The sequence below is a fragment of the Sinocyclocheilus anshuiensis genome, unplaced genomic scaffold, assembly GCF_001515605.1.
Source record: "Sinocyclocheilus anshuiensis isolate Anshui unplaced genomic scaffold, SAMN03320099.WGS_v1.1 scaffold457, whole genome shotgun sequence".
Classification (NCBI taxonomy): Eukaryota; Metazoa; Chordata; class Actinopteri; order Cypriniformes; family Cyprinidae; genus Sinocyclocheilus; species Sinocyclocheilus anshuiensis.
The window spans coordinates 4,332,684-4,344,867 of NW_015537939.1; the positions used below are offsets into that span (position 1 = coordinate 4,332,684).

The window sequence follows — 12,184 nt, forward strand, 5'->3', positions numbered from 1 at the left end:
TACACACACATGCATGTATATATTTCAGAAAAATATGTTATGTTTATATATTAAATATATTTATTTATAATATACATTTTATGAATATAGACATAAACATGTAAATACATGTGCAAATTTTCAAAATATATACTGTATGTGTGTGTATTTATATATAAATAATAAATATACACAGAACACACACATATATTATGTAAACAAAAACTTTTATTTTGGATGCGATTTAACGGTTGTGATTGGCAGCACTCAGCGCCTGGTCGGGAAATGTCATGCCCCTTACCATAGCCGTCTGCGAGCTTCAGTGTAAATATTGCGTCAAAATCAAATCAATTTGAGCGCGATTTAAACCCGGATGATTGTAACCAATCTAAGTTCGTCTGCCTTGGGAAAGCTAGCGTGTCTGTCCGACATAGTGATAATAGCACTCGTTGCCTTCTCTAGTGCAGCTCAACCAGGTCTCGTCCCATTCGTTGATATTTGTGATATCACAAATCCCGGAAAATATGCGTTGTATTCCAAACTAGTCGTTCGTTGTTGTTTTTGAAAAATGATTTCTGTTAAATAAAGTATCTCCTTTTGAAGTGGACTTTGAGCTTTGTAACTTTGCAGATCTTTTTTATGCTCAAACAGCAACATTACAGACTAACTAAAGTTGAAAAAGTGAAAAAGCATAATAGCATCCCTTTAAATACACAAAATAATGTTATTTTTAGCATCGTCATATGACTTCTTTAAAATGTATATCTTTGTAAGTAAATATTAATATTCAAAATATTTAGTCTTTTTAAAATATTTTTCTTTTTGGTTAATGTTTTTGTTATTATTATTAGTAGTAGTATATTCAAGAATATTATTATGCAATATTAATATATACTTCTAATCTAATTTCCTCACATTTATGCATGTTAAGGCAGTCCATTTAAACCCTTGAGTGTTAATTTTACATGAAAGAATATATCTGAGTTTCTCCAATATCTATTATGGAGATTATTATATTTTGAGAGTATTATATTTGAAGGTATATAAACTTGACATGTGTTTACTGCAGTAATATTGCGACAAGAAAATCATGATATAAGAATACAATATAGGAATATATTAAAAAAATTGGTATAGGAATCATTTTCACTCAGAAATTGCAAGTAAATTTCACAATTAATTACAAAGAAATGACAAGTAGCACATTGAATTAAACTGAGGTAGTATTTTCTTGTAAAACATACTCCAGTAATCTTTTTCTTTGTGTTTTTAGTATGTAAATCCAGCATTTGAAAAGATGATGGGCTATCATAGAGGCGAACTGATCGGTAAAGAGTTGACCGAACTGCCCAAGAGTGACAAGAACAGCGCCGACGTGCTGGACACCATCAACACCTGCATCAAGAAAGGAAAGGTTAGCCGGCCATAACACTACTAGGTCATATTAGATCATGTTTGACTTTACCTGTGCCACTTTTTACAAGCCTAACAATACTCATACTTGTCATCGATTTGATTATTAACCGATTTTTTTTTTTTTTTTCGATATGTGTGTGCTTGTTTGCTTAGGATTGGCAGGGGATCTATTTCTCACGGAGGAAGTCAGGGGACAGTATTCAGCAATATGTCAGAATCACTCCTGTGATTGGCCAGGGAGGGTGAGTCACATGATTATAAAAATTGAAATGAATTTTTATTTGTAATTTTAGAATATCATATTTTATTATTTAATTTTAAATTAACAGGTAGTCATATTTTATAACTAGTTTAATATAATAAATATATTTAATATATATTATCTGTAATATATAAATAATATAATAAAATATAATAAATTATTTATTCAATACTATAAAAGATATATCATATATTATTTTTATGTTCTAAATAAATTATGGGTGCCAGAAATAAAGGTAATTTCATTTATATTGCTGGTGCCATTGGTGGTTTTATTATATATACAAACCAGCTAGAATAAAACAGTCAAATCAGACAATTGTTTCCTTACCTTTTAGAAAAATCCGCCATTTTGTGTCCATCAAGAGGCCTTACAGTGACAACCACAGACAGGTAAATTTTTTGCTTCTAAGCTTTATGTGAGACTTTACTTTTAATCATTGAGTATCCAGTAAATGTTGACCAAGTGTAATGTTCACCTATTAATAGAGCTCTCAAATTAGCACCAAAACTTAAAGTGTGCAAGGCTCATGGGGACAGCAGTGGGCCGAAATGTTAGCTCCGCTAAAGCAACCATCCTGACAGGCCAGTGTCAGAGAGCCAGGCGGGCGTCAGGGTTATTAATAACCCTCCACAGGCTCAGGTCTAAACCCTGCTGTTAGTTCTAGCATTAGCTGGAGCTGCTGATCAAGAAAGGCCTGTGAGAAACAGACACACTGACGCGTGTGTGAAATAGCTGTTGCTTTACTCACACTCGCTGTCTGTTACAAGCCTTACCAAAATGTGCCATGCTAACTAACCATAGTTTCTGTCAAAATGCAATGGTTGCTACGATTAGTGATACTAGATTACATTAAAATGAAATCTTTATTGCTATCCAGCATCTTTATAGACGTGCAACAGTCATATATGAGAGGTAGTGTTTAAATGTGCAAATGTCTAAGTATTGAAACACGCTTGATCAGTGTTTTGTCTGATTATTCAATAAAAATGTAACATCCTTTCTACAGCATACATTATTTCAGAAGCAAAAATAATTTGGCTTGTTTTCTGAGATTAAAATTTGAACATTTGTTCTTACCTTGAATTTTTTTATTACCTTATTAGCAAATAGTCTTTTCTTATTTTAAGTATAAACTAGTGCTGTCAAACGGTTAATTGCGATTAATCGCATCCAAAATAAACGTTTTTGTTTACATAATATACGTGTATGTGCTGTGTATATTTATTATGTATATATAAATACAAACACATGCATGTTTTATTTGAATTTTTTATTTTATTTTACCTTTATTCAAAGCAAGGAAAAACAGTATATACACCATTCAAAAGAAATTTAAAATAAGAAATATAAAAAATTGTATAATATAAAAATTATAATTATTAAAGTTATTAAAATATAAAAAATAAGAATTTTTGTTCCGCAAGGGTGGTTTAAATTGAAAGGTGGCAATAAAGACATTTATAATGTTACAAAAGATCTCTGTTCAGATAAATGCTGTTTTTTTTCTGTTCATTAAAGAATTAAAAAATATGAATCAAAGTTTCCACAAAAATATTAATCAGCACAACTGTTTTCAAAGTTGACAATGATAATAAATGTTTCAGCAAATCAGCATATTAGAATTATTTCTGAAGGATCATGTGACACTGAAGACTGGAGTAATGACGCTGAAAATTCATCTTTACATCACAGAAATAAATTACATTTTAAAATATATTCAGATAGAGAAGAGTTATTTTAAATTGTGATAATATTTCACAATATTACTGTTTTTACTGCCTTGGTGAATCAATTCATATCAATTCAAATCAATATTTTCTGTTATGTTAGACATACTGATTAAGAACCGAACCAATTTAAATGTACTTTACAAATTCTGCTGAATTAAACAAGATAAAAATAACAGTAATTATCAGTGGGCTTGTAGTAAATCTTCTCCTGTGGAGCAGTGTGTGTGTTTGTCAGATTTCCTGACCTCATCCTTCAGGACAGCGTAACTAAGCTCTTTTATACTTCTACTTACATGTGATCTATTTTTGAGTGTGTGCGTATGTATGAGTGTGAAAATGTATACAAAATAACCATGTTCTCTTTTTCTGTCTGTACCATGTAACTTTTACTTTCCGCTTTAAAGCAAACTTCACACTGCGTAGATTCCTTTTTGGCAGCACTCTTTAATCTCTAACCTAAGACTGAAAATCCTGTTTGATTCATTCAAAACTTGATGTTAAAAGGATTAAATGGATTGCTGCGGGCAGGATTTCCACCCAGGTGAATTCAGCAAATGCTTAAACCGTGTTCTGATCAGGAACAGAGCTGGAAGTGACAAATGTGATAAATCCTTTCTATTCAATGTTAATGTAAGGCTCTATCCTAACCAGCCACTACAAACAACAAGCAACAAGACATTTTGTAAGTTGCTTAGGTTTCAGTCAAATTGTGTGATTAAACAGCAAAAATCGAATTGATTGATTCACCAAGGCTGCATTTATTTGATCAAAAATACAGTAAAAACAGTAATATTGTGAAATATTTTTACAATTTAAAATAACTGATTTCTGTTTGAAAAAAACTTTAAAATGTAATTTATTTCTGTGATGTAAAGCTGAATTTTCAGCATCATTACTCCAGTCTTCATTGTCACATGATCCTTCAGAAATCATTCTAATATGCTGATTTGCTCATTTATTTTGCTTAATATTTTTGTGGAAACCCTTTTTTCCCCAGGAGTCTTTGATGGATGGAATGCTCCAAAGAACAGCATTTGAAATAAAAATCTTTTGTAATATTATAAATGTTGATATATTGAATGTGTCCTGGTTGAAAAGAACAATTCTTTAAAATAAAAAGCTAGCTGACTTTAAACTTTTAAATGGTATTGTGTATATATAATATTTTAAATCAATATTTTATTTATATTTAATTGCATTTAATAATGTAATTAATTGCATTTTATATTAAATTTAATATTTATAATATTTAATGTAATTATATTTTTATTAATATTTCACTTTTTAAATAAAGGAATTTGGCCAGTAGCATATAGTCTTAAGTCTTAATATCGACTTGTATTAGTATAGATACTATATTTAATTACATTTAATAATTTAATTACTGTATTTAATTTAATATTATATTTAGTATTTATAATATTTAATGTATTCATATTTATATTAATATGTAACTTGTTAAGGGAGTTTGTCCAATAGCATTTTTGCTTTTGCGATGGTATTGGATTTAGTATCAAGGGTAACACTTTATTTTAAAGTGTCCTTATTACATGTTACTTGTACTTACCATTATAATAACAATAAAGTATGCAGAATTACATGCAAGTAACCCTAACCATATAGTAAGTACATGTAGTTAATTAATATTACTCAATACTTAAATGTATAATTACACTGTAACAAGGACACCTTAAAATAAAATGTAACCGTATCAAGTATTGACTTTAATTAGTATGCATATTATATTTTATTACATGTAATAATTACTGTATTTTAATTAAATAATACATTTAATATTTATAATATTTAATGTATTGATATTAATATTTCACATTTTAAATTTGTTTGAAATATTTTCACTTTTCACAAGGATTTTGTTCAATAGCATTTTTATTTTTGTGATGTATTGACATTAGGATCAAGTGTTGACGTTCGTTTAAAATTTTAGTCTTGTGATAAATTCATGGCATATTGTAGTCTATTGTGTCCAAAAACCACCCACTTAGACAAGAAAGGGACATCTGACTGATATTTCAGCAACCAAGCATGTCGGGACCTGGGACTAGTTAACTCTGTAAACTTACCCGCTGTATTCCACACAAAACAAAATCACCCTCTAATTCATCTGACACCTGATATCGTTTTGCACATTTGTCCTAGTTATATTGTTGCCAGAAAGTGTACACTGAGATAAGTGAGAGGTTTAAACACTTAGCAATCAGTGTGTGTGTGTGTGTGTGAGAGAGAGAGAGAGAGCTGATCAGAAATCTGTGTTTGCAGGTTCATAAGTTAAGCAAAGAAGAGAAATGCTGTGGTGAACACTCACAATCAGGTATAACATCAGACTGTCATTAACGGTTTGTTTGTTTGTTTGTTTGTTTACTGTCTGTGTTGCACACTGTAACCCATAATGGCTCTGTATAGATTTGGTTTTTGTAACATTCTGTGAAGCAAACAAAAGCGTGAATGAAAATGCACAGGTCGATGCTGCATCGAGAAGTAGAGGGGAAAATCGAGAGATAGATCATGCTGCAGAACAGACAGATGGCTGCAGTGCACCCTGGGACAGTTGAGTGTCAGACTGTTAAAATTAGCCATAATAATTTGCTTGCCAATATATGTGCGTGCGTGTGCATATGTGACATGACCCAGTAAGTAACAGTGTTTAGCGTTTCACATCAGTTGTGCTGCTTTCTAGGGCAAGAATCACTATTGCTATTCTTTATATGACATTAAAAATGGTCTAAAATTAAAAACAGAAAATGTGTTAAAGAGTGCTCTGAAATCAAAATTAAATGTGTATAATTAATATAAATCAAATTATAAATAAATAATTATTAAAAAGATTATAGTTTAGAATAAATTAGTTTATGTTGATTTGAATTGATATTTTAATTAAATATCCATCTTTCTATCTGTCTTTCAATAAAAACAGAATCTTAGTGCTACTAATTTATTAAAGAGTGCTCCTAATACAATTGGGTTCATTTAAATAATTTAATTAGTAATAAAATTTAAATGTATAAAATTAATATAACTAAATTTATAATTAAATAACTATATAAAACAACTACATAAAATAATGAAAAAATTAAATGATTGTATTAAATTAAATATTATATTTAATATTATAATATTTAATATATTCATATTATTTTAATATTTCACTTTTTAAATAAAATAATTTGTTCAACAGCATTTTTGTTTTTGCTACGTATTGAAATTAGCATTAAATATTGACTTAAATTAGTAGAAATATTGTATTTAATTACATGTAATCATTGAATTACTGTATTTACGTTATATTTAATATTTATTATATTCAGTGTATTCATATTTATATTATTTATTTATATTAGTCTTTAATTTTTAAATAGTTGAAAATTAAATACATCTAATCAAAATTAATTTAAATGTAAATAGTTTAAATAGTTTAATAAAATTGTAATGTATAACATGAATATAAATCAATTTATAAATAACAATAAGAGATTATAGTTAATTATAAATTAAATTGCATTTATTTTAACTAACAAATATGACCATCTAGTCTTATTATTGTGAAAAAGGAAAGTGTATGATTTTTGTCTTGCTCACTTTTGTCTGCTGCATGAAATCACTGCTGTGCTTTTGATGATCATAATGATGATGATGATGCAGGTGAAAATAGTGGAGCTGATTGGCTGTGTTCAGATAAGAGATGATGAATGCAGTTATGTCTGTGTGTGCGTGTGCGCACTCGTTGCACTCATTCCTGTTTTGTCCTTATCCAGAATGCAATTCCTTGCGTCACAAGGACCGGAGGAAAGAGTCTGTGGACACCAGATCCATCAGCTCTCACAGCAGTGATGGTAAGAGAAAGAGAGGATGTGTTTCATCACAACACACCAACAGAAACGAGCGAAAGACACTCGCTTTAACAGTCAAGTAATTATCCAGAGAAACAGAGCAGTAAAGAGATTTGTGTTCATGTGTGTACTTGAGTGCATGTTTATAATGTGTTTTATGTGAGTGTGTGTGTGTGTGTGTGTGTGTGTGTGTGTGTGTGTTTGTATTGTCATGAAGGGCCAATGGTTGGAGCATAATAGAGGCTTCCCATGCCCTATGATTCCCACCCAGAAGTGGGGCTTTTTGTGACGTGGCCAGCGTTGATGGCATCAGCACACCCACAGTCTCAGTGCACTCTGACGCAGATGGAGCTATTTAAAGAGCTCTCCTCTCTCTCTGTCTCTCTCTCTCTCAGCTCCCAGTCTACAGAACCGCAGATATTCCTCTATGGCCAGAATCCACTCCATGACTATTGAAGCTCCAATCACTAAGGTACACCTGCATTATTATACACACCTGAAGACAAAAAAAACATTAACCTGTATGAATAATTATAACCACCTGATTCAATACAGATCAATACAGAATCAGCTATCTAACTATCTATCCATCTATCCGTCTATCTGTCTACACTCTTAAAAATAAAGGTGCTTCAAAAGATTCTTCAAGCGATGCCATAGAATGTCTTTCTATCTGTTGTTGTTCTATCATCTATCTAGCTTCTATCACGTCTTATCTGTCTGTCTGTTGTCCTATCTCGTTCTGTCTGTCTGTCCGTCTATCCATCCTTCTATCTGTTTATCCATCCATCCATCGTTCTATCATTCTGTTGTTCTGTCTACCCATCCATCCATACATCCATCTATCATTCTATCAATCTATCGTGTATCGTTTTGTCTACCCATCCATCCATCTATCGCTCTTTCATTCTGTTCATCCATCATCATTCAATCATTGTCCACCCATCCGTCAATCCATCCATCTTTCTATCGTTCTGTCATCCCATCGTTATGTCTATCCATCCATCCATCCATCCATCCGTAGTTCTGTTGTTCTAAAAAAACTAACATTACATTAAGTTTGTACAGTCTTTGCTTCTCTATTGTATCTCTTCTCGTTGTTTGGATTTATTTTAATTTTAAATAAAAAATAAATAAATATAACATTTAAATTAAGTTCTATTTTAATTCCGTTTTTAAATCTTACATTCAATTTCTATTCAAATTCTAATGCAATTTTTAGATCCTGTCTGCTACCTCAATTCTAAATCTAGTTCAAATTCGAGAATCGAATTGGAATGTAAAAGGTCTTCTCAATTCCATTCTCAGTGGCACACAACCCTGAGACGTGCTGAACCACTTTGTCTCTGTGTATTTATGATTACTCCATCATAACTGATGATTTGTTTGTGAAAATGGAAGCAAAACAGACGCCAGAGGGGAAAATTCTTTACTACAGAGATATTTATGGATGTAAACCTTTGAGTAGTGGTTTGTTGTTTTCTCTCACCTTCTGTTCTTGTTCTGCATGTATTTTGTTGTCTTTATAGGTGATAAATATCATTAACGCAGCGCAGGAGAGCAGTCCTGTGACAGTAGCGGAAGCTCTGGATCGCGTTCTGGAGATTCTGAGGACCACCGAACTCTACTCACCCCAACTGGCCTCAAAAGAGGACGATCCCCACACCAATGACCTGGTGGGGGGGCTCATGAGTGTAAGTCAAGAATTCATCTTTTATTCTTAAAGGTGCTTATTTGATTTGATTTGATTTGATTATTATTTAATTAGATTTTATTCCTAACCATAATTTTATTAATTTTATTGTATTATTAACCCTATATTTTATTTGATTGCTAACCCTAACTCTATTAATTTTATTTTATTACTAAACCTTTATTTTATCATTTTTTATTATTTAATTTATTTCTAACCAAAATGTGATTAGTTTTATTTTATTATTAACCCTATATTTGATTTGATTGCTAACCCTAACTCTATTCATTTTATTTTTTTACTAACCCTTTGTTTTATTTAATATTATATTTTATTATTTTAATTTATTTTATTTTAACCATAATTTTATTAATTCGATTTTAGCATTAACCCTATATTTGATTTGATTTGCTTGCTAACCCTAACCCTATTAATTTTATTTTATTGCTAACCGTTTTTATTTTATTTTATTTTATTTTATTCATATTACTATATTACTGACCCTATATTTTATTTTATTTCATATTTTAATTTAATTAATTTTTTTATTGAATTAATTTTTTTAATTGCTAACCCTAATTCTTTTTTCCCTATTTATTTATTTGTTTTATTTCATTTTATACTTGTATTCAAAAGAGCAAGAAAATCCATCATATGACTCATGTTTGGAACTAAATTATACAAAAGCCTACAAGTCATCTTACACCCACATGATTCACAGAAATAGCCTTAAAATACTCTTCAAACACATGCAGTCAAAGACATCATAAACAGTACAGATCAATATTAAACAGCCGGGAAATTTCACAAACTGATATCCTGTACACAAACAAACGTAGACCAGATTTTTTCAGCAGAGAATCATCATTACGGGAGGAATTCAGACATGCTCTGCCAGGAAACTGGTCTTATATACAGCGTGTGACTGCATGTCAGTGGCAGTCAGTAGATGTGAATGCTCTTGTTTTCGTTGAGCTCCATGCTGCCTGGCACAGGCTGTTTCACAGTTAGCCAGCAGTCTGTGACGACAGTGCCGCACTTGTTTACACAGCAGTCTCGATGTCTGCCATCTCCACGTCTCCCCCTTTAAAAGCAGTCCACTTTTAAACCAGATTTACAATGTTTTAGACAAAAAAATAGTTGCTAGACTAAAAGAGGGTTCAGATGGTCAGAGATTTGCAGGGACACACAGAACAGAAGTCGTTCATTTGAGAGTCACAGAGACTTTTGGTGATGCAACGAAGCAGTTTGCCAATGCAGTGGTTGCTGAACAGTGAAGCTCAAATGATCTGCTTCCTGATATAGCTGGATACAAATACCAAGAAGTTTTAACAGGGTTTACTTCTTGGCTGCAGACATGACTTTGGAGATTGTTAGTTGGCAGGGTTCCCACTGTGCTGGAAAACTTGGGAATATCAGGGATTCTCAAACGTTTTAGGCCAGGAAAAGTCACAGAAATGAATAAAATGTTGACATCTACAGGTAGTTATTCTCAGAAATTATGTGAAGTAGAGACCTGATCACAAACACCTGGTAAAGTCATGGAAGAATTTTGAAAATTCATTGGTCAAAAGTATGGGAACTTGAACATTTTAAACAGCATTTTGCTAATTCTTTTATGATTAATATATTGGCATGTTTTATGAAATATTAATTGAGAGGTGATATTGAATATTGGTACTTTTAATTTTTTAGCTACATTTTAAAAAGTGTGATAGATAAATGTTTATATATATATATATATATATATTAAGGTTTTATTTATTTGTTTTTACTTTTGCTTTTACTTTGGCTATTTCTGTAAACACAATAATGTTTCTTGTTTAGACACTGAGGGATGATATTTAATATTAAATATGCTGTCATAATCTAAAACATTTGACTCAACAAAATGCTGTTACTTAGAGCTTAAATTGTATTTAACCTGGAATAGTTATTTGATGCATTAAATCTTGAATATCAATTATATACTACTGTTCTAAAGTTTAGGGTTTAGGCAAGTTTTTGTGTAAATAATGTAATTTTTTTTTTGGCCAGAAAGGATGCATTTAAATTGGTCAAACATGAAAGTAAAGACATTTACAACAAATTATTTCTGTTTTAATTAAATGCTGTTCTTTTCGACTTTTGATTCACCAAAGAATCATAAAAAATGTATTAGAGTTTCCACAAAAATATGAAGCAGCACAACTGTTTTCAGCATTGATAATAATAACAAATGTTTCATGAGCAGCAAATCAGCAGATTCAAATTATTTCTGAAAGATCATGTGACACTGAAGACTGAAGTAATTCATTTTTTTACTATATTTTTGATCAAACAACCCCAAACTTCAAACGGGTGGTGTAGTTCTGATTCATTAAAATGCAAAATAACTACAAAGCCAGATTCAGGGCGCTTCCTTTCATAATGTCATTTTTCTCTGTTACGTAAAGGTCAAGCGGATGCGTTGCACAAATCTCAAGAGTTCAAATGACCTTTTTGGTGGGTGACTTTTTGAGGGAGAAGTCAGAGGTCAAACACACAGTGAAATAGCCGAGTTGAGAGAGTGCAGCTGTGGCCTGTGATCATTACAGACGGGATGTGTGCGTGTCATATTTATACATGTACAGTTCTATTATCCTACGCCTGCAACATCTCAGACTGAGTTTGTTTTAAGTACTGGATGAGTCTCTTTGAATCTGGATCTGTTTTCTGTGTGTTTAATATCCTCCAGGCCTGATAAATGGCTTTTCTCATACGAGCATGCAAGCGTGAGTGAGTTATGGGTAGCGTGGTAGTGCTGTGCTTAAATGTGTTGTTATGATTATGTTGGCTGGAAATTATATTTTGGCTTCCTCAAGCCTTTTTCTCTTTCATTTCAGTCAGATATATTGATGTATATTTTTCTTCATTTCAGGACGGACTCAGAAGGCTCTCTGGGAATGAGTATGTCTTCTCCAAAAGTGCATTACACAGTAAGTTCCATCCCTGAAAATGATTATTGATATAATACAGATTAGATTAAATGTTGGATGTTGTAAACCAACTTTGAATAAATTATTTCAGCCTATTTACCATCTTGGGTTATACCTATTAAGTACAGGGTTCCCACGCTTCTTGAAAGTACTTGAATTTCAGACATATGGATTCAAGGCCTGGAAAGTACTTGAAAACAAACATAGGTCCTTGAAAGTGCTTGTTTTCCATCGCTACGACGGATTTCCATCAATTGGAAAAAAATTAGGGGAAAAGAAACATGTAGCGCATTGTT

General features: G+C 31.5%; 1 protein-coding gene across 2 annotated transcripts in view; it reads left to right on the top strand.

Moving 5' to 3' along the window:
* The window catches only part of LOC107662428 (high affinity cAMP-specific and IBMX-insensitive 3',5'-cyclic phosphodiesterase 8B-like), a 55,042-nt gene that overhangs the window by 30,195 nt on the left and 12,663 nt on the right, over nt 1-12,184 (top strand). For both annotated transcript variants that reach the window (XM_016452452.1, XM_016452460.1), the window contains exons 8-15: nt 1,253-1,393; nt 1,549-1,637; nt 1,995-2,049; nt 5,671-5,722; nt 7,164-7,241; nt 7,634-7,710; nt 8,768-8,932; nt 11,831-11,888. In XM_016452452.1, the coding sequence (XP_016307938.1) occupies nt 1,253-1,393; nt 1,549-1,637; nt 1,995-2,049; nt 5,671-5,722; nt 7,164-7,241; nt 7,634-7,710; nt 8,768-8,932; nt 11,831-11,888 (715 nt within the window). The remainder of the gene's footprint in view (nt 1-1,252; nt 1,394-1,548; nt 1,638-1,994; nt 2,050-5,670; nt 5,723-7,163; nt 7,242-7,633; nt 7,711-8,767; nt 8,933-11,830; nt 11,889-12,184) is intronic.